This window comes from Labeo rohita, chromosome 18, assembly GCF_022985175.1.
Source record: "Labeo rohita strain BAU-BD-2019 chromosome 18, IGBB_LRoh.1.0, whole genome shotgun sequence".
NCBI lineage: Eukaryota > Metazoa > Chordata > Actinopteri > Cypriniformes > Cyprinidae > Labeo > Labeo rohita.
In genome coordinates, this window is record NC_066886.1 from 32,140,545 (window position 1) to 32,166,981 (window position 26,437).

The 26,437-nt window shown below is 34.4% G+C and overlaps 1 protein-coding gene across 1 annotated transcript in view; it reads left to right on the plus strand.

Annotated features, from left to right (window-relative positions):
• The window catches only part of rasa2 (RAS p21 protein activator 2), a 65,970-nt gene that overhangs the window by 28,731 nt on the left and 10,802 nt on the right, over nt 1-26,437 (plus strand). Inside the window, exons 8-19 of the mRNA XM_051134299.1 lie at nt 1,896-1,972; nt 2,666-2,767; nt 7,609-7,762; nt 10,801-10,955; nt 12,005-12,119; nt 13,126-13,200; nt 13,975-14,098; nt 14,262-14,368; nt 14,637-14,723; nt 14,891-14,968; nt 16,738-16,811; nt 16,897-17,003. Coding sequence (XP_050990256.1) covers nt 1,896-1,972; nt 2,666-2,767; nt 7,609-7,762; nt 10,801-10,955; nt 12,005-12,119; nt 13,126-13,200; nt 13,975-14,098; nt 14,262-14,368; nt 14,637-14,723; nt 14,891-14,968; nt 16,738-16,811; nt 16,897-17,003 — 1,255 coding nt within the window. The remainder of the gene's footprint in view (nt 1-1,895; nt 1,973-2,665; nt 2,768-7,608; nt 7,763-10,800; nt 10,956-12,004; nt 12,120-13,125; nt 13,201-13,974; nt 14,099-14,261; nt 14,369-14,636; nt 14,724-14,890; nt 14,969-16,737; nt 16,812-16,896; nt 17,004-26,437) is intronic.

Genomic DNA, 26,437 nt, shown 5'->3' on the forward strand with positions numbered 1-26,437 from the left:
GCAGATATGACGCAGATATGATTGTTGAAGGACACTTCTGTATTAGCTGAGACTCCGCCCTGAGTGAGCCGCACACAATCCTCCATGTTTATCTTCACGCGAGAGCTTTTAAAGGCACAACAATTTTTGCCACTAGAGGGCGCATATTCAAAGCTACATAGCTTGATGACACTGTGAAGTAGCGTGGAATGATAGGAGGTTCATCTTCTCCTCCACTTGACCCGTACCTTTACATTTATGGGAGGTGTCTCTGCCGACAGAACCAGCTGCAAATGGTAAAGAATAACTGTTCCGTGATGACTGAGTGAAGCAAGCAAGTGGCTTAAAAGAGGCTATAACTATTATTTCTGCATTTGTCCATGAGATTGTGTTGACATGGTTTCTACGGCATTAAAAGTGGAAAGAAAAGATAATGTGGATATTTGACCGTTGTCAGTCGATGCAAAGACACTGACCGTGTCCTTGATTATGAGTGCAAAACTCACTTTTACGTGTTGTTTGAACATAAATACACAACCACCCTATAATGACATTAATCATCCCGCACCTTTGTTTGAATCCCATAAATCATAAGCAGTGTCTCAGGACAAGCCGTTCGCAGAATCTGTTCAGTGTGAGGTCACTTTGTACAAGCCCCGCCCACGACTAATGACTGACACCTCCGTATTAGCAGAAACTTCTCCCTGAGTAAACCGCACACGTTCCCCTATGCGAATATTCAAAACTACCTAGCTTGAGGACACTGTGAAGGAGCGCTGAATAATGGGAGTTGTCAACTTCACCTCCATTTGACCCATATGTTTACGTTTATAGGAGTTGTCTTTGCCGACAGAACCAGCTGCAAACAGTAGAGAATAGCTGTGTTTTGTAGTACACAAGTGAACAAAACATAACACTGTCCTAGGACAGAAACAAGCTTTCGTACTGTGCCTTTAAAAGCAGCGTTCAAGTAAGAAATGTCTTCTTTTTACTACAGATGTTATTCAGTCAAGAGCAGTGAGTGATTTTTTTGCTTTTATTTTATTGTTTGGGTCATATTAACAGTGTAGACAGTAGTAGTGTTGCCACTTAATACATAGATATAATGTAAACATGTGATTTCTTTCCCAGTGGATTACCTTCACAGACATAACCGACTGTTTTTGTAAATTATGTGTTTTTAACATAAACTTGTGTGTATTTTACAGTCTAAGCGCAATAAGACATGAAAGAGAACTTAGTCTAGTACTCACTGGCGTGACAGTCGCTTTCTGATCGTATGCTTCAAATGTGTGCAGGAGTTTAAACTGATATGGTTTAAAACGCATGACTTTTTATCAGAGTATCCGACGTATGAGCTGTAAAGGCACAGCTCTGTTCTGGAAAAGGGGGCGGGGAGCACTTGCTAATTTGCATTTACAGAGACATGCACAAAAACAGGCAAAATAGGCATTTTTAAAATGATATAATAAATAATCTTAGGGGTATTTTGAGCTGACATATTCTAGGAACACCTGAGACATACATTACATATTGTAAAAACATAATAGGTCTCCTTTAAATGATTGACAGTAATATCCAGTGATTCAAACTAGTCAACTTATTTTCTCAAATATGTCCATTTTTATTTAAAAATATACATGATTCATGTAATCCCTTACTGAATGTGACAAGAAAAGAAATGTTTTTGAAATGTGTGCATATTTAAAAATTTTATTGACAAGTAGTTCAAAACGATTTCTTCCCAACTAGCGTTAGACCTAGAATTTCCTTTATTTCCTTGGTTAATTAAAAAAATGGTCCCCCTTGAGGTTCAAGACATGGTTACAGCCTTGCCCTAAACAACTTCGTAAGGTATCTTGTTGTATGCATCTGTAGTGTTACCCATAATTTCACACTTCACAATGTTTTGGCAGGTCACAAGGTCAAGCAGTTATAAAGGGAGGTCACATTTTCACGTGGAGGAGGAGGACATAGAGAAACTAGAGATCAAGTGAGTCTTCTCTTCTCTTCTCTTCTCTTCTCTTCTCTTCTCTTCTCTTCTCTTCTCTTCTCTTCTCTTCTCTTCTCTTCTCTTCTCTTTTGTTCTGTTTGATCTTCTGCTTCCTTTCACTAGATCCAAACTTTTGTTTTTGTTAAAAGTTTTCTTCTAAACAGCATATAACTGCTCATACTGACTGTTTGTGGATGAATACGGTAATAAGTGGCGAGTGCTTATTTGATTGGACGACTGTTCTGTCACAAATGTTTTGATGAATGCGGCTTTGATCTGATTTATAGCGTAATGTGCCACTCTGTCCCATATAGCCCTCTGCAGAAGCTGACAGGTAAGAGTAGGTGAAACCACCGGACGGCACATTAGATCATGACACTAATGTGTGTGTGCGTGTGTGTGTTTATGCATGGTTTTGGTGTGTTGTTGGTTTTTTATTTTCCACTCGAAGGCAATTTATTTGTGTGCATGTTTGATGTGAGCAAAAGCTTCATTCGGTAGTGGAGACAAAAATGACTAACCCACTTTGATGCGATTGCATCTGTGCTCTGCGTGCTGAATTTCAGATTCAGTTTGACTGAAAATGGGAGAAGTTCAAACGTGTGTTGAGTACATTGAAATAGAGCTCTGTTTGTGTATGTGTTCGTAAATGAACATTTAGTTAATGCGTACTCTCTTGTACTTTCCATGCAGGGTGGAGCTGTGGAATAATGGTAACTTGGCACAGGACGTGTTCCTCGGAGAGACACGGGTATCTGTGAAAATCCTGAGAAATGACCATGTCCACAGAGCATGGTAAGAACTCACATACTTACTGTAGAAGTGAGACTGGCCAGTATATTAAATATTCAATTTTCTGGAGATACAAAATTCTGCGTTATCCATTCATTTTTTTTATGAACATTTCTGTAACTCTAAAACACCCACAACACAATAAAGTGCAAAAATTCAAAATTTGGGTAAAACACAAAATTCAGGTAAAAAGTCAAAACTGAAAATTAATACATTTGTTTAATTCAAATACAATACATTGTGCACTGTTTTTAAAGTTTTTTTTGTTTTTTTTTTTTTTTTTTAACAGGGTAAGATTACTTTAAAACTATTTTTACTAAGTATTCGCTTGTAAATGTAACAAACAATTACAAATAAATGGCCAGAAACACATTAAAAACATTAAAATTTTAAAGTAATAAGACTGAAATAGCATTTTCTTGTAGAACATACTTGAGTAATCTTTTTTAACTTTGAAAATTCATTTCACATTTGATTTTTTACATTACATTTGTTATTTAACAATCTTAATTGTAGTTAAGAAAAATACAGCTGCTCGTTTCAACTTGTAGGATTTACTTAAATAAATAAAATCTTTGCAACAATTTGCACAACATTTCAAGTACATTTTACTGCTCCTACTCTATACAGTTTACCTGTTATTGTTGAGGAAAATCTACTTAAGTAAATTTAACATAAAAAAAATAAGTAGCTTTAACTTGGCTTTACTTTAACTTTGATTTTACTCAATATGGCACTGAATTAATCCATGCTTTTGAAGTGCATGTGTTACTCAGAAACATCTAAGTAAATAATACACTCAAAAAGGATTTTAATGCTTGTTCAAGCAGAAACAACTTCTTACCTAACTTATTTCCATTAAGTTGAGTCCACTTAAATTTGTAAGAATTAACTGAGCTGTTGGGACCAGTGTTGGGTAAGTTACTCTAAAAAAAAAAGTAATTAATTACTAGTTACTAATAATATTCAACAGTGTAATTAGATTACTGTACAAATTTTCAAAAAGTATTTAATTACTTATTTCTAAATCCTATATCAACCTCGACAAATTAATGATACAAGGATGGACATCAAATGGTTCTTTTAATTTGTTTAAATAAATAATAGATAACATAAATCTATTACAGCATAAATCTATTAAAACTACATAAATTATTCTGGTTACACTAAATTAGAGTCCAGTTCTCACTAATAACTAACTATGACTTTTGCCTCAATATACTCCCAATTACTGCTTATTAATACTTAGTAAAGTAGTTGTTAAGTTTAAGAATTGGGTAGGATTAACAATTTAGAATAAGAGCTTGCAGAATAATACATTAATATGTGCTTTTTAAGTAATAATAAACAGCCAACATCCCAGTAATATTCATGCTAGTAACCAACTAGTAATATCCACTATTGTATTGTTTGTAAATGTTCTACAGGCTATAAAACAGTATTAAGTTCAGTTACATAATAAGTGACTGTAATTAAATTACAGAAAAAATAAGAGTAATCCCTCACTTTACTGTTTCAAGTGCGAAGTTAATAAACTAATGTAACTAGTACTCGGTAGCTAGTTACACCCAACACTGGTTGGAACTACATGAATATTTTTTGTTGACACAACTAACTGACAAATGGATGTGTAGTTCCCAGCTTGCATTGCATGGGGTCGCATTAAGAGGGAAACACGTTGACAGTGTTTTTAATGAAAGAAAATTACATATTAGAGTTCTTATGTGCAATGGTAAGTTATTTTTGAGATTTAGAAGAAGTTTAGAGAGTAGAAAAAGTTTTGAGGTTACCACTGTGCAGAAGAGTAGCACTCATGCTTAGGGTGCTGGCAGCTTCAATGATTTCATGATTCATGCAGTGAGCAATAACTGTGCTAATGCCAGTTCTTTTTTGTTCAACTCTTATTGTATATACTACAACTATAAATGAAATTGTCCTTAACGTGCCCAAATACTTCAAAATTATTATAAACATGCATGTGTTTTTGCCAAATACTTAAAAAATAGCTTGTCCAGTGAACTTAATTAAATTAAGTAAATATTTTTTTCCATGCAATAAATTCAGACCCATACAATAAGACTAAATCACGTTCAATTAAACAAATAATATTTGTTGAGCCAACTAAACATTAGTTGTTTAATTGAACTTGTTTTAGTCTTGTTGTATGGATCTGAACTAATTGCATGGAAAAGTTTAATTTATTTAAGTTCACTGAACAAGTCATTTTTTTGAGTGTACAACAAATATCATGTAGGCAGCGTATCATACTTATAAAAAAGTAATGCGGGAGTCACCCCAACACAAATACTCCAGTACTTGGTACACAGTAAAACAATGACGGTAACATTCTGAGGTTCTTCTTTAGTATGAATATGTCATTTTAAGTAGAAAATGAACTCCAGATGTAACAACATTGCAGGTTGCTAACCCTAACAACAAAAGCAAGGATAAAACAGCATAAAAACACCAGGATCAGAAAAGCTGAGAAGATTTTACTTAATTTTTCAACATTGACATATGTGACCCTGGAACGCAAAATCAGTCGTAAGTAGCACGGGTATGTTTGTAGCAATAGCCAACAATACATTGTATGGATCAAAATTATCAGTTTTTCTTTTATGCCAAAAATCATTAGGATATTAAGTAAAGATTATGCCCCATGAAGATATTTTGTAAATTTCCTACCGTAAATATATCAAAACTTAATTTTTGATTAGTCATATGCATTGCTAAGAACTTAATTTGGACAACTTTAAAGGCGATTTTCTCAATATTTTGATTTTTTTTGCACCCTCAGATTCCTAATTTTCAAATAATTGTATCTTGGCCACATATTGTCCTATTTTAACAAACCACACATCACTGGAAAGCTAATTTATTCAGCTTTGAGATGATGTATGTATCTCAATTTCAAACAATTGACCTTTATGACTGGTTTTGTGGTCCAGGGTCACATAAACACTTTAATTTTTACAAGCATGAACTAAGTGCTAATATAGATTTTACTTTGTATTTTTAAATTATTGCCTGAACTAACTTTTTTCATGTAGAAATTACATTAGTTTTTCTGTAGCATTTACTTCACCACAGTAGTTCATGTTTGGGCAGGTCCGGGCTGTTAAATAATATTAACAGATACAACTTTTGATTTTAATCATGTGTTAGTAATTGCTGGTACTACCATTAACTAAGACTAATAAGTGATTTAGAAGTACTTTCATTATCTAATATTAACAAATAGAACCTTATATTAAAGGGTGACCAATTTTTCACTCAAATTATAATATACATAATAGACAAACCATGTGAAATCAAGGTGTGTGAAGGTGTGCATGCACACACACACACACACACACACACACACACACACACACACACAAACTTTAATGCAGTGCTGTAATGTGCTGATCTCAGTGTCTGAGTGAGGTATACTGATGAACAGATGAGGAAGGGAGATAACAGCCAATCCCAGCTCTGCACTGCTCTTATCTGCCCAATCAGGCATGAGAGCACCACCTCTCTGACGTCAGAGCTTAAAAGAACATACTTCAGCATTACTGACTCTAAAAGCCTTTACTCAAGGCCACGCATTGTGAGATTTGCGAGGTCCGCTGTCTGCCGCATCTGTAATTTTAGCTGCAATTGTGTTTTATATCTGATAGTTTTTTGTTGAGAAGCGTTTGACACACTGTGGGTGTGTGTAGGTGTGTGTGTGTTTTGGGCGGATTGCTTCCGTTGCCCGCTTCCCTTGTGTCCTCAGACTGTGGATCACAGCGTCCTGCCGGTAGTGTTGTGTAAACATCGTATGTGCGTGCATTTGTGTGTGTGTGCGTGTGTGTGTAGACAGAGAGGGAACTTGTTGATACTGATCTGCATGTTTTGAATGAGGGCAGTGAGTCTACTGCGTGGGTGAGCTTTTGCATGAACCCAGCATAAAACAGGCACACATATTCACACACAGACGCTGACACTCAAATACAGTCTTGCCACATTAATTCCTGTGCTTTGTAGTTTGAGCAATGCAAATGACACGAAGGATGAAATTATATACTGTACGTGTCAGACATGCATATAGAAAGAATAAAGAATGCTGACAGAAAAATCTTGTGGTTTTAAATTAGCACTGGGCAACAAAATTAACAAAAATTAGATTTTAACAACACTCAGCTTTTTAACACTATTCGCTGTTTAATATATCTCAACTGTTTTTAAAAAAAGTATTTTATGCTCACCAAGGCTGCATTTATTTGATAAAAAATCAGTTAAATCAGTTATTATGTGAAATATTGCAATTTCTATATTAATATATCTTCAGTGTCACATGATCCTTCAGAAATCATTTTGTTATTCAGCTTTGGTGCCTGAGAAATCTTACTGTTATTAGAGATTTTATATATATTATTTTTCATATATATGTAGGTAAATCTTGCTATATATATATATATATATATATATATATATATATATATATAACATTTCTGACTGATGGCGCAATGTTCAACCAGAACTTTCTGATGCAATGTTTCCAGTCAAATCATTGAAATAGTTTGAACTGATTCATGGAAAGATTGCAAATCTAATGATTTTGCTTTTAAACTGTCTCTTTCTTAAGCTGTTAGTTCAGTGACGCATCAAATGACTACATTAAAAGAACTTCATAATCATTTTAATAGTCACAATGATACTTAATTTTGCATCGCCAGCTAAACTGTTTTGAATATATTTTATGAATGTTTCATATACACTGTGTAATCCAACAATACAGCATATTGAATGATAAAGCTGTGTGACACTGTAAAACAGCTCATTAAAAAGGGGAAATTGTTTTTGCTTTGTGTTCGTAGGTACTTGCTGCAACCGAAAGGAAACGGTACAAAGTCTAAACCAGATGATCTGGGTTCTTTACGTCTGAAAGTAACGTACACGGAGGACAACGTCCTGCCCTCGGCCTGCTACACAGCCCTCCGCAACCTGATGCTCAAATCCCCGGACGTCAAGGTACAATAGTGCGCCCTGTATATCTGGAAGACCTTATGCACTTTGACACATGCCTTAAAGGTTTACCCAGAAATGAAATTCTGTCATCATTTACATAAGTCGTTCCAATACTATGGAAGTCAGTGGAGACAAGAAACTGTTTGGCTTACCCATATTCTTCAAACTATCTTGTTTTGTGTTCATCAGAAGAAAGAAAGGGTTTGGAATAGGGCTGCCTCTTAATAGTCGACTAACCGTTATTTGACACGAAGAGGCTTGGTCGACTAAAATTGTATTAGTCGCTTAGTCACTGAAAAATTCCACAGGAAGTGGTGAAGTCATGCAGTCTGTGATGGACGGATCATTAATGGCTGATGTGTGTGGTTATACAGTATATAGGGCAGGACATGCAAACTCTCATCTATCATTCATTGACCTCAAATATGGCTTTTCATCTGAAAGATATATGTAGTAGCAACTAGTGATCAACCGATACTGATTTTTTCATAACCGATACCAGTACCAATTATTTGCCTGTTGATGTGCTCGATAACCAATATTTATTTACTGTTATGAAGAAAACTAGATAAAGTTAGTCAAGACAAACTTTAGGTTGGCTTGAGAAAGTCCAGCTTTAAAGTTTAAAGCAGTTATAAACGCCTGAAGTTTGAAAATTTAGATAGATAGATACTAGCATGTTACTAGCATGTTTTGGCATGTTTCTAGCATGATTAGCAAGTTATTATCATGTTGCTAACATGTTTCTATCATGACTAAAATGTTGCTAGTATGATCAGCAAGATGGTAACATTTTGCTAGCATGTTTCTAGCATCATTAGCAAGTTACTAACATGTTGCTAACATGCAAGAAACATTTCAGTCTGAAATAGTTTTAAGTTTAAAGTAATTTTAAAAGGTTAAAGGTTGAATGTTTTGAAGGCAATACAGTTTGTCAGAGATAGAGTAGGGTGTCGCTGTGTGGTTGCAGTGGTACCCAGGGTGGTTGCTAGGCTGTTGCTATGTGGTTGCTAGGGTACTTGGGGCGGTTGCTAGGATACCTGAGGTGGTTGGTAAGGTGTTGCATGTGGTTGGTACTGCAAGGTACTTTGAGTGTTTTTTAGGTTGCTAGGGTGTTGCTATGCAGTTGCTAGAGTACCCAGAGCAGTTGCTAAGGTGTTGCTATGCAGTTGCTAGGTACTCATGGTGGTTGTTAGGGTGTTACTAGCATGTTGTTACCATGATTAGCAAGTTACTAGCATGTTTCTAACATGTTGCTAGCATGATTAACAAGTTATTAACATTTTACTATGATGTTGCTAGCATGATTAGCAAGGTATTAGCATGTCGCTAGCATTTTTCTAGCATGATTATCAAGTTGGTTTTTCCTCCTTTTAGTCATCTTAAAAAAGTGTTGAAAATTAGCAGTCTTTTATGTTAAATTTAATCTTCATATTACAACAATAAAAACATTTTCTTTATAAAAAGCATCAGCTGCACTAATAAGCAAAATAAATGTAGAATGTCTAATGTTTTCAAATGGAGAAAATAAAGGACAGGAGTCATATCAACTAGTTTCAGTAGGTTTATAAGCTGTTTAATAGGCTAAAGAGTGAAGAATAATTCACTGAATAATATTCTCTGGAATACTGGAATATAACTAACAGAATTACTGTATTTCTCAACTGGTATGTTATATCAGAATTATTAATGTTTTTGTCGTTTCTGTCAAAGTGCTGTTTATCTATGCATTTAACTATACTCAACTATACTCAAACTGCGATCACTTGTGGAAATCTTAAATAATGAATTTCCAGAGAGTTGTATGTATTTATTTAGATGTGTATTAGCGAAATAATGGTTATATAGTAAATGTTAAAATAATTTAGAGTGTTTTAGACAAGTGAATCTTGGTAAAAGATAATGCGGTGGCTGTGCTGGAGGATTTCCTGAGCATCAACACGATGAGTGAACGGCAAAATGAAAGCGACTTAACGAGACAAATGATGAGCATTTAGACAACAGAGAGATTAAATACAGCAATGAATGATTCCGATATTACAAAACCTGTATCTGATTATGTTAAAAGGCTTAAATATCAGGAAAAATATCGGTAAATCGATATATCAGTCAGTCTCTAGTAGCAGCTTCACATGGCAGCTTAATCTAATGTTAACCTTGTAAAATGTGCACTATTGAAGTGTCTGTGCAGAGGGTGGAAGCTGAACAGTAGCGCTTCCTGCTTGACAGATGGAGGCGCCGGTGCGGTCACTTGCTCTTAAAATACTTAGTCATTTTTGCTCATACAGATAAGAGTAATACATCTTTCGAATCTGTATAGACTGAACAGACGTTTATTTGTGTGCACTCACAATAACCACAAAACGTTGTGCTTTTGTAAAATAATTCAAGCAAACAGGATGCGCTTTCTGCCATCTTGGTCTCTGTAAACTTGCGTGCAAAACTCTGTGTATACTTGCCTTACAGAAATTAAAAATATATCTGTAGAGCAATATGTCTACTTTCAAATGAACCAGTTGAAATGGTAAACAAATAATCTCAGATTATGTAATCCATATGAAATGTGCATACAGGCGTATCACTACTGCGGAGATGAGGAGTCAGTGTCGCTGACTTCATCTTTTAAGACGAAAACATAGAAAGCTCTAGTTTACTAATAAATTATTAGAACATTAATGCTGACTCCTTACTGTTTTTCCCAGACACATTCATAATTATTATATCTGCCGGTGTGCTGTGGCAAGGTTTTTTTGCACGTGCTTGAGCGCTTAATCAGCTATGTAGGCAATTTAAGGCGCATTATTATGATTTATATGTTTTTTTAATAAATATAAGACTAACAGTTAACTAATGCTTAAGTATGAACGACTACTAGTCGACCAGAAAAATCTTTAGTCAAGGGCAGCCCTAGATTGGAACAACATGAGGATGAGTAAATAATGACAATTTGCATTTTTGCGTGAACTGTCATTTTATGACTACTAGCCACGCTTAATTAGCAAACATAACATCTTTTGGTTTCTCTTTGTGTGTGTGTCTAGCCGATCTCAGCATCAGCGGCTCATGTTCTGGGAGATATTTGCAGAGAGAGTTTGGGGTATGAGGCACTGCTTCCTGTGGTCAGACTGCTGCTCCATCACAACAGACTGCTGCCATTTCTCACTTCTGTTGCCGCCCTGGAGCTGGAGAATACACAGTTCAGTATTACTTTCACACACTAACATTGTTTTTTAGTTTGTTTCGGTTTGAATTTTTTCTATTTGTATTTTTATTTTGTTTGTTTGTTTTTGTTAAAATGCATGCATTTTTTTCTGTTTTTGATTTGTTAATATGCATACAGGTTTTTTTTGTTAATAATTGTTTTTTTTGTTTTGTTTTGTAATATGCATAGTTTTTGTTTTGTATTTTATTTTAATTTTTTTTTTTGAATTTTTGTTTGTCACGCTTTATTTTAAGGTCCAGTTCTTACCATTAACTAACTATTCACCATGACTTTTCTCCTCAAAAAAAAATCCTAATTTGCTGCTTATTAATAGTTAGTAAGGTAGTTAAGTTTAGGAATTGGGTAGAAGATAAGGGATCAAAAATACGGCCGTGCAGAATAAGGCATTAAAGTGTGCTTTATAAGTACTAACAAACAGCCAATACGCATGATAATAAACAACTAGTTAGTAATGAGAATTGGTGCCTGAACTTAAGTGTTACCGTTTTGTTTTGTTTTGTTTTGTTTTGTTTTGTCAGCAATATTTCCTGGGGTGTTCATACTTGAAACAGTTAAGCTTGGTTCATTCTAAACCCTGAATCCTGGGTTTACTCTGTTCATAATTTACCCTGGGTTAAAAGTCTCATTGACTAGATGAATTCAGCTCGTGACCTGATCACATAACAGCTCTAGCATTGTGCACAGTATATTTTGCAGACTGTACTATCAGCTTTTTCCTAAATGGATGTTCAGACTATAAAGGCAGAAATTAAAGTCTCTTTTCACTCTAAATGACATGTTTTCAGTCAAAATTTGGCCTTTTTCCCTCAAAAACTGAAATGACTGTTTTTGCAGTGTGCAGTGTTCCTGTGACTCTAAATTACGTTTTTGTGAAACGTTCCTTTACTCTGGGTTAAAAGTGGTGTTTAGAACAACCATAATCTGGGGTTAAGCGCAGTGTGAAAAGCCCCAAAGTTTGTCTAGGTTAAAAACACACGGTTTCTTCATCTGTTCTCTGAAATGCCATCTTTGTCCCTGTGCAGAGAGGCCAACACCATATTCAGAGGGAATTCTCTGGCCACCCGCTGCATAGATGACATGATGAAGATCGTGGGCAAAAGTTACTTGACCGTCACTCTCAAACCTGTTCTCAATGAGGTGAGACACACAAGACTTAAAGGAAGTTCACTTCCAAAACAAAAATTTACAGAAAATGTACTCACCCCCTTGTCATCAAAGATGTCATGTCTGTCTTTATTCAGTCATAAAGAAGTTATGTTTCTTGAGGAAAACATTTCAGGATTTTTCTCCATATAATGGACTTCAGTGGTGGCCGTGAGTTTGAACTTCCAAAGTGTAGTTTAAATGCAGCTTCAAGTGGCTCTAAACGATCCCAGCCGATATCTATCAAAACGATCAGTTATTTTCTAAAAAAAAAAAAATATTATATACTTTTTAACCACAAATGCTTGTCTTGTCTAGCTCTGCCATGTGCATGCATGCTCTGTGCAGTCCAGTTTAAAATAGTTAGGGTAGGTCTAAAAACTCTCATCTAATTTTCTCCTCCAACTTCAAAATCGTCCTACATCGCTGTTTTACCCCTTTTTTTGTAAAGGGCGTTTGAGCTTCTTTGCATGTTCACTTTGTAAACACTGGGTCGGTACTTCTGCAGCAATGTAGGGTGATTTTGAAGTTGGAGGAAAAAATGAGATGGGAGTTTTTCGACATACCCTAACTGTATTGACCCGGATTACACAGAGTTCACATTCGCATAGCAGAGCTAGACAAGACGAGCATCTAAGGTTAAAAATGTCTATAAATTTTTATTTTCTTTTAAAAAATAACCGATCGTTTTGCTAGATAAGACCTTTTTTTCTTGGCTGGGATTGTTTAGAGCCTTTGAAGCTGCATTTAAACTGCATTTTGGACGTTCAAACTCGCGAACACCATTGAAGTCCACTATATGGAGAACATTCCTGAAATGTTTTCCTCAAAAAAACATAATTTCTTTACGATTGAAGAAAGAAAGACATGAACATCTTGGATGACAACGGGGTGAGTACATTTTCTGTAAATGTATGTTCTGGAAGTAAACTACGACTTAACTTTTAACTCCGACCTGCACTGTATAAAATGGTTTGTTGTTTTCATTCTGCTTATATAGATCTTCGAATCAAATAAAACCTGTGAGATCGATCCTGTCAAACTGAAAGAGGGCGATAATGTGGAGGTCAACAAGGTGAGGTTTTTTTTAGTACATTATTTGACCATATATATCAGTTGTCGGAAATTAAGGCAAATATGTAACTAAAACTGATTGAATATGTGTTGGTTAAAGGGTTACTCCACCCCAAAATGAAAATTTTGTCATTAATCAGTTATCTCCATGTCGTTCCAAACCCGTAAATGCTTTGTTCGTCTTCAGAACACAGTTTAAGATATTTTGGATGAAAACCGTGAGGTTTGTGACTGTCTCATTGGTAAATACCACTGTCAGGACCCAGAAAAGTATGAAAAGAATCATCAGAATAGTCCATCTGCCATCAGTGGTTTAATATGAATTTTATGAAGCGACGAGAATACTTTTTGTACGCAAAGTAAAAAACGTTTTTATTCAACAATTCAAATTGAACCACTGATGGCAGATGGACTATTTTAACGACGTCTTTCATACTTTTCTGGGTCTTGACAGTGGTATTTACCTGGCAGTCAGTGGGACAGTCAAAAGCCTCACGGTTTTCATCCAAAATATCTAAAATTGTGTTCCGAAGACAAACAAAGCTTTTACTGGTTTGGAACGACATGGGGGTAAATGATTAATGACAAAATTTTCATTTTGAGGTGGAGTAACCCTTTAAATGTCTCCTCTGATATAGTTCTTAATTTGCAATTTTATCTGTAGCAGAGGTTAGATGTAATAAAATCTCATGATTGAGATATTAGAAACAAGTATGTGCTCTATAAAACAAAGTAATTTTCTACATCTCATGTGCATGTGTTTGTGTGCCCTTAGGAGAATCTTCAGGGTTATGTGCATAAGGTTTTTACGTCTATAACACAGTCCAGCTCCAGCTGTCCTCCCCTCATGTGTGACGTCTTCAGGTCACTCAGACAGCTCGCGTCCAAACGCTTTCCAGGTGAGGCGGCGCGTGCACGCAGACGCACTTTCAGTCTCATTTTCTCGTGCACGCTTGTATTACGTCCAGCAGTGTTTCACGCTGACTGTGTTGATTCACCACTAGGAGGAGCCAGATGCTCAGACATGACTAATAATCTCTCTCTGTGTGTTTCTCACCACAGCGGATCCTCATGTGCAGTACTCAGCGGTCAGTAGTTTCATATTTCTGAGGTTCTTTGCGGTGGCTGTTCTGTCTCCACACACGTTCCAGCTGAGATCCCATCATCCTGTGAGTGTGCGAGAAAAACAGCCACATCGCACCACATCTAAGACAAACTACCTAGTTGTAACATACATGACTTACTTCCTTTTTTAAGCATGTGACTCATTTATTTATGCCAGGAAAGACCCATTGAGACACTGCAGTCTTTTCTGAGAATGCTTTCAGACAGCAATATGTGTTATTTATGAGAGCATAAAGTAATGAACGGTAAATGAAAGTGCTTTGAATTAAAAATAAGTTGGTGAAATCACCTCACTTCTACTTTCTCTCTCAGGACCCTGAAATTTCCCGCACGCTTACTCTTATCTCGAAAACCATCCAGTCTCTGGGCAGCTGGGGCAGCCTTTCCAAGAACAAACTGGTACGTCAGCTATTAGTCATACGGTATGCTGAGGGAATCGGCTTTTGAAATGTTTTCCTCTGGATGTAGAGCCAAACCAAACTATGATTGCATGTTTTAAATTCCTGGTCTTGTTTAAGTTGTGACGTTTTGGATTTTTTTTTTTTTTTTTTTTTTTTGTTCCCCAGTCTAGCTTTAAAGAAACCTATATGTACGATTTCTTCAAGTTGTTCCAAGAAGATGAATGTATAGAAAAAGTAAAAAAGGTACGTATTTCTAACTAACCACTTTTGAGGTTGATACAGTCGATTTTTAATTTAAACAGTTAGATTTTTTTTTTATTTGAAACATTTAAATGCAGTTCTGTGATGAGCATGTTTTTAAGTTCTAAATTAAAATTAAATTTCATTTTAAGCTTTGTTTAATTAAATTTAATTTTTAGATTTTTAGTGCATAAAGTAAAAAGTGTCAGTGTGATACGACTGTCCTGATATCATAATGCCTTAATAAAAGAATATTATTTAAAAATATGATTTTCCCCTGAAAACACTCATAATTTAAATTTTAATGTTAATGAACGTATATATTTATGGAAATCCTTTTTAAGTTAAAAATATATTAGAATATTTTTCAAATATATGAACATATAAAATATATTCATAATATATTAGTAAATAATAAATTGAACATTTTTACAAACATTTTGATTACACTCAAGGTGTAAGCAAAATGTGTTATTGCTTTTTCCTTGATGGCTACATTTGATATTTCTTAAAAATGCTGTAAAATTACTTTTTCAAGCCAAATTAAACCAAAATGATTTTAAAGTTAGTACATGTCTAAGAACTTGGCATACGTGGCAGTGTAAACATCATTTCTCAGTGCGGTATTGTTTATGATTTTATGAAAATGCTCTCAGTGTGCATTTATTGTGTTCATTTATTCATGGTTCGTACAAGGAGCTTGAAGTGTTTGAATTACTTGAATTTGACTTTTTGTGAAATTTAAGGCCTGGAAAACCCTTGAAAATAGCAATATTCCATGCATCTATGAAAGAAGTGTTTAATTTTGTCAGTAAACGCATATCTTGTTGCACAAAATTCATGCAATTCAAAAAACATCATACCCTTTTCGCTTGTTTCAGTAAATGTCAGAAAACAATCGAGCTAAGACAGTAGTAGTACTGACAGTGTCATGTAAACATAGCTGAAGGTGTGAAAAGGTAGCAGATGAACTGAATCAACTGAGTAATTTATGCTGGAACCGCTCTGATTAATTCAAATTTGTGACTTTGATCATTCAGTTCAAGCGATTCACTAGCAAAAACCAGATCAAATTAAAAGTAATTCATTTTCGAGTTTCAGCATCGCTTGTAACGATTTTAAAAAGCTCGAAGTGATGGATGAAACTTAACTTTTCGTAACTCAGAATCAGTAAAACCATTGTCGCAAAATTAGAAACTAAAAAATTTGAAACGCTCTGAACAGATCGCATATCGCAAATATTTAGTGATTTGTGAATCATTTTGCAAATTGAATAATTCAAATCTAATTATTTGCGATAAGCGATTTGAAATCCCAATCTAAATCAGATTCAGATCGGAATCTTCAGAGCATAGATTAGGAATCATTTGATTTAGATCGGAACTTCAGAGAACGGATCACAAATCATTTGATTCAGATTGGGACTTTTGTGTGGGTTCATGAATCATTTGTTTTAAATCAGGATTTCTCAGTTTTCACGAATTTTTTTTTTTTTTTTTTTTTTTTTTTTTTTTTAAACAGTAGAAAATATCAAACTATTAATGCAGTACAGTTATAAAAACAAAACAAAAAAGAAAAAAGAAAGTATACACAAATACAAATCCCTTAAGCAATAAAAAAAAAAAAAAAATTGGTGCTTGAAAAGTCCTTGAAAGTCCTGGAATTTCATTTTACAGTATCTGTACGAACCCTGTTTATTATAAAACATGATGTGTCTTAAACTTAGGCTTTATTTTACGTATCATTTCTTTTCTGTCATCTTTTCCCATTAGTTCTTAGATGAGATCTCCTCTAATGTAAGTAAGGAGTCCAGTGGAGTGGAGGACTCATTTGTGCTGAAGGAGGGGTGAGTAAAACACGCCACAGTTCTCAGATTATTCTGATTAATTGAGTAGCTCAAACTTCTAACCTCTGTATATGGTTTTTAACAGAGAGGTACATAAGCGGGCCCAGGGCAGGAAGCGAATAGGAAAGAAGAACTTTAAGAAACGCTGGTTACGAGTGACCAATCAGGAGCTGTCGTATCACAAGCAGAAAGGTGAGTCATTCCGGCTATGATGTGTTTGGTCCATGATCCGCAGAACTGAGTTTGTGAGCAGTCATCCAGTTCAGCTCTAAAATGTGGGTGTGCAGACAGTTGTTTTTGCTGGCAGTTTTGTATATGGTAATAAAGTTGAAATAACATGAAAAGCATCCCTGGATTGTTTTAGCTCGTCCTCAGTTTCACAGTCTTGTTTGTGTAGCTTCTGTACGTGTAGTGTGGTCGGCCAGTTCTGGATGTGAAAAGTTCTGTTTCCCTTTTTTGATGTATGCAATCGGCTTTATGTCATGGGTGTGTACTTGGTGTCAGTAGGTCGTGTGTGTTTAGCAATGTGTTGAGTGTTGAGTTTTGAGTAGTTCACTTATAATGTGTAACATATACAACTATGTATATAATGGATGCAATATTGTTTAATTAATTCGTTAAAACTAGTGACATCGCTGAGATTAATTATTTGACACAATATTTTCTCAAAAATAATTAGGAAAACGTGTGTTTTGCTTTGACGAGAAAAGAAACAGCTAAAACCAGCCTAAACTGGTTGGCTGGTCTTTGCTGATTTAAGCTGGTCTCCCAGCCTGACCAGCTAAGGAAGTGGCTAAAACCAGCCGACAAATTTAGGCTGGTTTTAGCTGTTTTTTTTCAGCAGGGGAATCGGAACATAAAGGAGAATTAGGTCCTAAAATGACATTATAACAGGATATTCAGTTTATATACTGATACATTTGAATAATCAAGACAGTTTGTCAATAAAGGAACACGTGGAAGAATAATATTTAATGTTTATTAAAATATTTAAACTGCAATGAACAGCAATATTTACCTTCAAACACATTACCAGTAAAAAGTTTGGAGTTGGTAAGAATTTTAAACAAAGAAATTGATACTTTTATTGAGCATGGACACATTAAACTGATCAAAAGTAACAGTAAAGAAACAATGTTACAAATTATGTTTCAAATAAATCTTTTCTTTTGAACTTATTCATCAAAGAATCTTGAAACAATGTATCAGTTTTTACAAAAACATGAAGCAGCACAACTGTTTTCAACGTTGATAATAATCAGAAATTATAATCACATTATATTATAATATATTTATGTATAATTAATATGTATACTATTAAATTTTATTTAATTTATAATTCTATTATATTTAATTATAATGCACCAATCCAGCAATAGTGTGAAAGACTGGAGTAATCATGCGGAAAATTAAGCTTTGCATCACAGGAATAAATTACATTTTACTGTATATTCAAATGGAAAATATAAAAAAATAATATTTCACAATATTTTCACTGTATTTGATCAAATAAATGCAGCCTGGATTGGCATTAGAGACTTAAAATCTTACTGATCATAGACTTTTATACAGCAAATTTTACATTTGGTCAGTTTTATACATTTCCACATTTTTGAGTGATGATGAATCACTGAATCATAGTTTGACTGATTCACAGAAATGGACAGTTCAAAAGAAATGATTTCTAGACATGAATCAAACTTCCCATCTGTACCAGTATACATTATTGCGATTCGAATGAGGACACTATTACAAATATCTCTGTTAGCACTACCACACTTATGAGTCATGACATACGGAACAGAAAATATTCACAGCGTTGATTAATTTTGCACCGCCAACAAACTGATAAACAATATGTAATTAAATTCCTACAGTGTGCAGCACCCAGCCCTATAGCGCTGCTGTTAGCCAGTTTCATTACATTCTAACTGCGTAATTCCCACATTTTCTAAAAGCAAACTCTCCTGTGAAACGAGAGCTGTGTCAGTTCCCAAGGTGTAATGTTTTTTAAGGTCACCAATTGCAATCCTCGCATGATACACGTTAACCGCTGTTGTAATAATAAACATCATTCAGCGTGATCATCTCTAAAGATGACAGCATGGTGGCTTGACCTTCTTTTGCTCCCTGCTGGACTGTCAGCAAAACTGGATTACTGTTGTCTACTGGTAAACGTTTGAAATTTTTTCATAAATTAATCTGTTAAATTCACCAAGGATGGGATTATTTGATGAAAAAGTAAAAAGTAAAAGTACAGTAAAAACTGCAATACTATGAAATATTTTAGCAGCTTAAAAGAAATGGTTTGTATGTGAATCTATGTTAAAATAAAATTTATTCCTGTTATCAAAACTGAATTTTCAGCACCATTACTCCAGTCTTCAGCGTCACGTGCTCTTTCAGAAATCAGTCTAATATAAGGACGTTGACTAATAAGTGATGTGGTGTGTCTGTGTCCAGCAGATTTTGGATGCTGAACTGAGTCATTCTGACACAAAGCAATAGTTTTACAATTACAGTTATTATCTTGTTTGATGCACTGCAAAAATGGCTTGTCTTACTTAGCATTTTTGTCTTGTTTCTAGTCAAGATATCTAAAAATTCTTAAATTAAGATGCATTTACTAGATAAGCAAAACAACATTAGATATTTAGTCTTGTTTCCAGGGGTAAAAAACACGTTTTTATTATTTGTTTTTATGTTCTTGTTTTAAGAATATTTTACTTACCCCACTGGCAGATAATTTTACTTGTTTCCAGTGGGGAAAAAATAAATTAAGTTTATTTTGCTTAAAACAAGACTAAATAGCTAATTTTGCTTATCTAGTAAATGCATCTTGCTTTAAGAAGTTTTAGATATTTTGACTAGAAACAAGACACAAATACTAAGTAAGATTAGCCTTTTTAGATTAGCAGTGTGGTTTCTCCTCTATGCATTTTGATTTTCCGCATTGCTTTAATTATGTAACTGTAATTTATCATACAATTCAAGCACTTGTGCAGGGAGTGACTCTGGCAGAAAGCATGTTGTTTGTGTTCACACACATGGCAAGAATTATAATGTTTGACATTAGTGTTGTTTCTTGTTAGGTTATATGACTTTTCTTAGCTCATTTACAAACTATTCTTCTGAGTTTACCAATGAAGGGATTTTCTGAGTAACAGAACAGTTCCTGTATTTTCTACTGACCATATGTCCATGCAGTGACCCTGAAAAGTATTAGGACACTTAAAATGCAATTCACCTTGGGATCAGGGAGTATAGGTTGCATTTTTAGCAGACAGTGACTTTTGACTAAATGCGCTCACATCAGAGGTAAAAGAGGGAGAGAGAAATGAATAACTTGTAGTTTCATTTCCTCTCATTTGATCAATGGAGGGTCATCTTCTTAGTCAGGACCGCTGAGCGTCTGGACTAAATGATGGACTGTCCTCTGTAGACGTGCACCTCTTTCATTCGTATCTGTCATCTAGATATCAGATCTGGGATGTTAGGAAGGTTCTGTGTGTTTTTCACTGGCTAAACTCAAACTGACCCTTTCAGTGATCGGAAATCTCACTGGAAAGAAAAATCAAGATACTAAAAGTGTTTCACCATCTAATAAACGTGGCCAGAATCTGTTGATCTACGGCGGTCATTTGGCTCCACGGACAAAGGTTTCTGTTTTTGCTTTGATACTTTTTCCACAAGTAAGCGGTCAGTTCAATCACAAAATCATTTTAATGTATTGGGAACATTTGGTGTAATCACCAAAACAGTATGATCATCTTTCAGGTTTTCTACTTTTAGCAATCAGTTAATTCAAGAACAAAGAATGCAAGATACTGCACATGTTTCAAATCACCCTTCCCTTGTGAAATTAAGTATGCTACTTTTACTGAAGAAATAGTGTACTTTTACAGAATATATTTAAATAAGAACTGGATTAACTGTTTTCAGATGCGTAATTGCATTTTGCTTGCAATTAAATAAAAATATATAAGTTTAAATTCATAATTAAATTAGCTGAAGGTCTTAAGTACATCTTTATGTAATTTCATAATTGCTTCTATTGTGAGTAATGTGATCAAAGTTTACATGTGGAATGTCCTTAAAAGCATTTATGCTAAACTAAAATTACGTTTTATTTAATTTATTTTTTTCTCTAAACTTAGCTTTTTTCTGTTTTACCTTTTTTTGGATTCCGTTTTTTTTCTGTTTGAATTTTTCTGGTTTTAATGGTTAAATTTTAAAATATATATTAATCAAAAAGCATGTCAAATTATTGAAATCATGAAATTGCACAATTAAACAGCAATTTATTACCAAAAAAAAATCTTTATTTTTAACAAATTTTCTGGATTCCACTGTAATGGTGTAATTCAATTGTAATAATCAAAAGCATTTCTAATCAGTTGATTTTATTTTTTTTATTAAATGTATTATTATTTTATTTATTTCTGCAGAAATTATATGTTGTTCATTTACATTTTTCTGGTAACTATTCTGTTTTAATAATAGTGTTATTATTAGTAGTAGTACTATCATTACATTACATATCATTATAGGAATATATATTTCTGTCACAGTTTTTTCAATTTAGTTTTCGTTTTACACATTGCTCGACTTATAGGGCCCTAATTTCTATAAAATTATATGGCATATATTTATATTATATCATATACAGGGGTTGGACAATGAAACTGAAACACTGGCCAATATAGTGTTGGAGGTTTCATGGATATGTTTGCACAGCCTGGTGGCCTATCTTCACTGATTGCACACTGCACCAGTAAGAGCAGAGAGTGAAGGTTGACTATGTGCACCCAATGGATCAAACATTGTACCCTGAAAGTAGTGCCTTGTATCAGGATGATAATGCACCAATACACACAACAAGGCTGGTGACAGAGTGGTTTGATGAACATGAAAGTGAAGATGAACATCTCCCATGGCCTGCACAGTCACCAGATCTGAATATTATTGAGGGATGTTTTGGAAGAGCGAGTTAGGAAAAGTTTTCCTACGCCAGCATCACGTAGTGACCTGGCCAATTTTTTTTTTGCAAGAGGAGAATAGCTTAAAATCCTTCTGGCTACTGTGCAGGACTTATATTTGTCATTCCCAGGATGAAATGATGCTGCATTGGGCACAAAAAGGCTCAACAACGTACTAATTGTTTTTTAAAAAACAGGTGTTTCAGTTTTATTGTCCAACCCCTGTATTTGTAATTGACATTTGTATTGAAGTTTGAAACTTAGTGCATTAGTACAATAAATTATATTTAGTTTGTAAATACAGTAAAATTGTAATCAAGTGCTTTACATGTGCTTTTCTATAAACTTATGTCATGTATTTACATATATTTGTAATTTGACAGTTGTATTGGTGAGGCTGAAGTTTAGTACATTTAAATAATAATTTTTTAATGTAATATTGAATAACACACTACATTAAAATTACATACTTTACATGTGCATCAATATGTTAGTCAACACATCAAAACAAGTGTAATTATTTAAAGCATGACAAAATATTAATATTATTAAAGTCAAAGATTTATTTTGACATTATTGCAAAGTGCATTTTTTAAAAAAAAAAAAAGTGTTTTTTTTTTTTTTTTTTTTTTTTTTTTTTTATAGAGTTTTTCAAGTCATGAAGTGTAATAGTGATAGCATTTTGAAATATAATTGATAAATATGGGATACTTTGTGATTTTGTGTACTAACATAACTGAAAATAAACCCTGATGAGACATTAGTTTTGGAAATGCACCATTTGCTTATGAAAACACTACCGTATCAGTTAAACATGGAAGTTGACAGCACATATTGTACCTTATCCAAAATGAGGAAGAGCCCTTGGGCTGAATCGAGACTCGGCAGGAGAGCCCATCCTCTTCTGACTTCAGACTGATGAGATTTCCTGCTGCAGTTTAAGTCTGGGGTGATGGGATTGCAACAACCAGCCTCCCTTTGATTTTAACCGTTTTCTTTCATAGTTTTACAAGAGTAACGTCTGAGAAAATGATTTAGCAGGCCTGCTGCTACACAGTCCAGGCCCCGTTGTCTATTCAAGGCCGGAAACACACGTCTACAGTGATAAGCATTTAGTAAAAAAAAAAACGTTTGAGCCACGTACACACACATCATTTTTACCCATATTTTGATCACTTCTGGAGACCGTTTTGTCCTCGGAACTACAGAGTTTTCTGCTACTGTACTTCAAGCAGCTTAATATGACAAAACCGAGGATTTTAATGTCAAACCACCAATCGTTAATCTTTGTCATTTCATGTTTCATGAAGCTAAAAACCATGTGTTTGTGGTGTTGTAGTCTGTTTAGCCACATTAGAGAAGCTGCTGTGAGAAACTAAGAAATTAAAAGATGTTTAGTGAACCAGAAGAATATCTGCCAGCAGAACAAGGCAAAATATATTCAAAATGTTCAATACCTTGCTATTTAATTCTCAGGCAAATGGTTTAAGTAATAAAGTAAAGGAGTTAAAGTGTGCTGTTAGGAACGCCTCGTGTGTTACTGCCGTACTAAACATTTACTACATAATAAAATTCTAATGGCTTGCTTTTTCATTAAAATATTTTATATAAGTTAAGGTTTACTAAGAAATTACAATTCTGTCATCGTTTACTCCCTATCATACTGTTCCAAACCTGTATAAGTTTATTCTCTTTATTCTGTGGAGTCGAGCCAAAACACATTTATTTAAATAGCACTTTAGGCAATACAATTTAAAGCAGCATTGTACAATTAATTAAGAACCAAATTCATTTCAGATGTAAAGCAGCTCTACAAGACTCTAATTTAATGTCAGCTCAATAACTGTCAATGCTGCAGGGTCCATCAGTTCATTAGTTCAGCTATAAGCAGCTTTAAGGTTGTAATTTTAAGTAAATTTTCAAGTTTAAGTTTTAAGTTGGTCTCTATGATATGTGCAGTGATATAAACAGCTGGTTAAAAAATAAAATAAATAAATGAAAATGACAAAACATTGAAAAATAAAATAAATAACAGTCAGATGTTTTGAACATTAAGATTAATGTTTTTTAAAGAAGTCTCTTCTGCTCACCAAGCCTGCATTTATTTGATCCAAAATACAGCAAAAACAGTACAATTCTGAAATATTTTTACTATTTAAAATAACTGCTTTCTATTTGAATATATTTTAAAATGTAATTTATTCTTGTGATTTCAAAGCTGAAGTTTCATTACTCCAGTCCTCAGTGTCACATGATCCGTCAGAAATCATTCTATTATGCTGATTTGCTGCTCAAAAACATTTATTATTATTACTATTATTGTTATTATTACTATACTGTAAACAGATGAGAAGAATTTTCCAGGTTTCTTTGATGAATAGAAAGTTCAGAAAAACAGGATTTATCTGAAATTAGGAATATTTTGTAACATTATAAATCTGTCTTTATCATCACTTTTGATCAATTTAAAGCATCCTCACTAAATAAAAGTATTCATTTCTATAATTTCTTTCCACAAAAAAATCCAAGCTTTTAAAAGGTATAGTGTATAATGTTACAAAAGCTTTTTATTTCAGATAAATGCTAATCTTTGGATCTTTCTGTTCATCAAAGAATTCTGAAAAAATGTACTCAAATGTTTTAAATATTGATAATAATAATAATTTAAAAAAATGTTTCTTGAGCAGCAAATCAGCATATTAGAATGATTTTTTTGAAGGATCATGTGACACTGAAGACTAGAGTAATGATGCTTAAAATTCAGTTTTGATCACAGGAATAAATTACATTTTAAAATGAATTCAACTAGACCAGCGTTTCTCAACTCCAGTCCTTGCGCCCCCCCGCTATGCTTATTTTGCGTGTCTCTTCTAGTTAACACACCTGATTCAGATAACCAGCTCGTTATCATGAGCTACGTGCATGAACTGTGTTCCGATTGACATGATCCCTACATAGTGTTCATTGCTCCCTGCTCCCTGAGTTTGCTTCACTTCGGAACGTTCCTTTATGGATTTGCGCTGCGCCGCTGCCTGCAGCGTCTTCACACACAGACGAAACTTACTAGAGAAGTGTGAAATGTGACATCATATACTTCTGTAAATAAATACAATTTAAATTCACCTCTCGCACTCTTTAATGCCCTTTGAATGGAACGTATACACTCGTTTCGAACCGGAATCATGGCGGAATATCCGGGGATGTCCACTTCGCAGGGCACTTCATGGTCGAATAGAACAATTGCCGTACGTGATAAGAGATGCATTCAAAATTAGCATAGTGGGGGGGCGCGAGGACTGGAGTTGAGAAACGCTGAAATAGACAATGGTTATTTTAAAAAGTAAAAATATTTCAGAATTTTACTGTTTTAACTGTACTTTGGATCAAATAAATGCAGGAGAAGAGACTTCTTTAAAAAACACTAAAATCTTTTGGCTGGTGGTGTATATTTTTTTAAATCATTTACTTTACTGTTTATTTTTAGCACGGCTGACACTTGGTATTAGCCAGTCAGCATCCCAAGAAATCTCTCTGTATAACTTATTTTAAGAATAATTTCGATGTTTTACCCGGAGATACAGCATACTGTCTAGGAATAGAATTTGATATAATTTTCTTGGCAATATACCTGATTCAGTTAATAAGATGAACAAATATTTACTCAGGATTCTACTAGCAGCAGCAAAAAAAGCAATCACTCGTCTATGGCTTCAGCAGCCTCCCCCAACAAGAACTCAGTGGGAACAAATAGTTACAGAAATTTACAAGATGGAAAGATTAACATTCAGACTGAGACTGCAAGAAGAGACTTTTAAGAAGCATTGGGGAAAGTGGACAATCTACACATCAAAACAGAGAGAAGTCAGATAAATGCCAAAGTGGAATATGTTCACTTATTATTGTAAATATATGTAACTAGGATCAATGGCTGCTTGGTAGTACTCCTACAGAAATAAGTATCATGTCTATGAATGTACGACCACAAATATTCTCATATACATGCTTACAAATATTTGCTTATTTTGTAACCAGTTGACCAGGCTGAAATTTATTCAATTTATTTTTCACTTATTGTGTTATACTTTGGAAAAATATTTATGTATGTACCCATGAAGGAGTGTTGTTTGTTTGTTATTGTGTTGAAGTTTATAAAAATAAAGTTAAAAAAAAAAAAAAAAAAAAAAAGAATTTGATATAATTGTTTGCTTGATTTTGCTGTAAAGAAGAACAGGGAGAAAAACAGCCAGGCAGGTAGTGGCAGTACACACCTGCTAAACGTTCAGGAAGAAGATGCATTAGAAAGAGAACAAGATGGGCTGACGTGGCGAGTGTGGCTGTAGTTCTCAAGCATCTGTGTACTTTGGCCGTTCTGTGATCGAAATGCTGCACGTCAGCGGAGGAGATGAAAATAGAAATTCATCAAACGTGTAGAATGTGCTTGAGAAACGTCTGTGTGTTTGTATTGGCGCGGCAAGACGTTGTGCTATCAGCTCCTCGGGCTCGGCCCGACTAGACTGAGTCACGGGTCGTTGCAGAACATCATTTGAGATTTAGTGTCCATGTCTGAAGCGCAGTCCCATGATGTTTGTTGATGTGTGCATGCAAAAACAGACCCAAACAGTCCCACCGGTCTGGGCTCTGTATTTA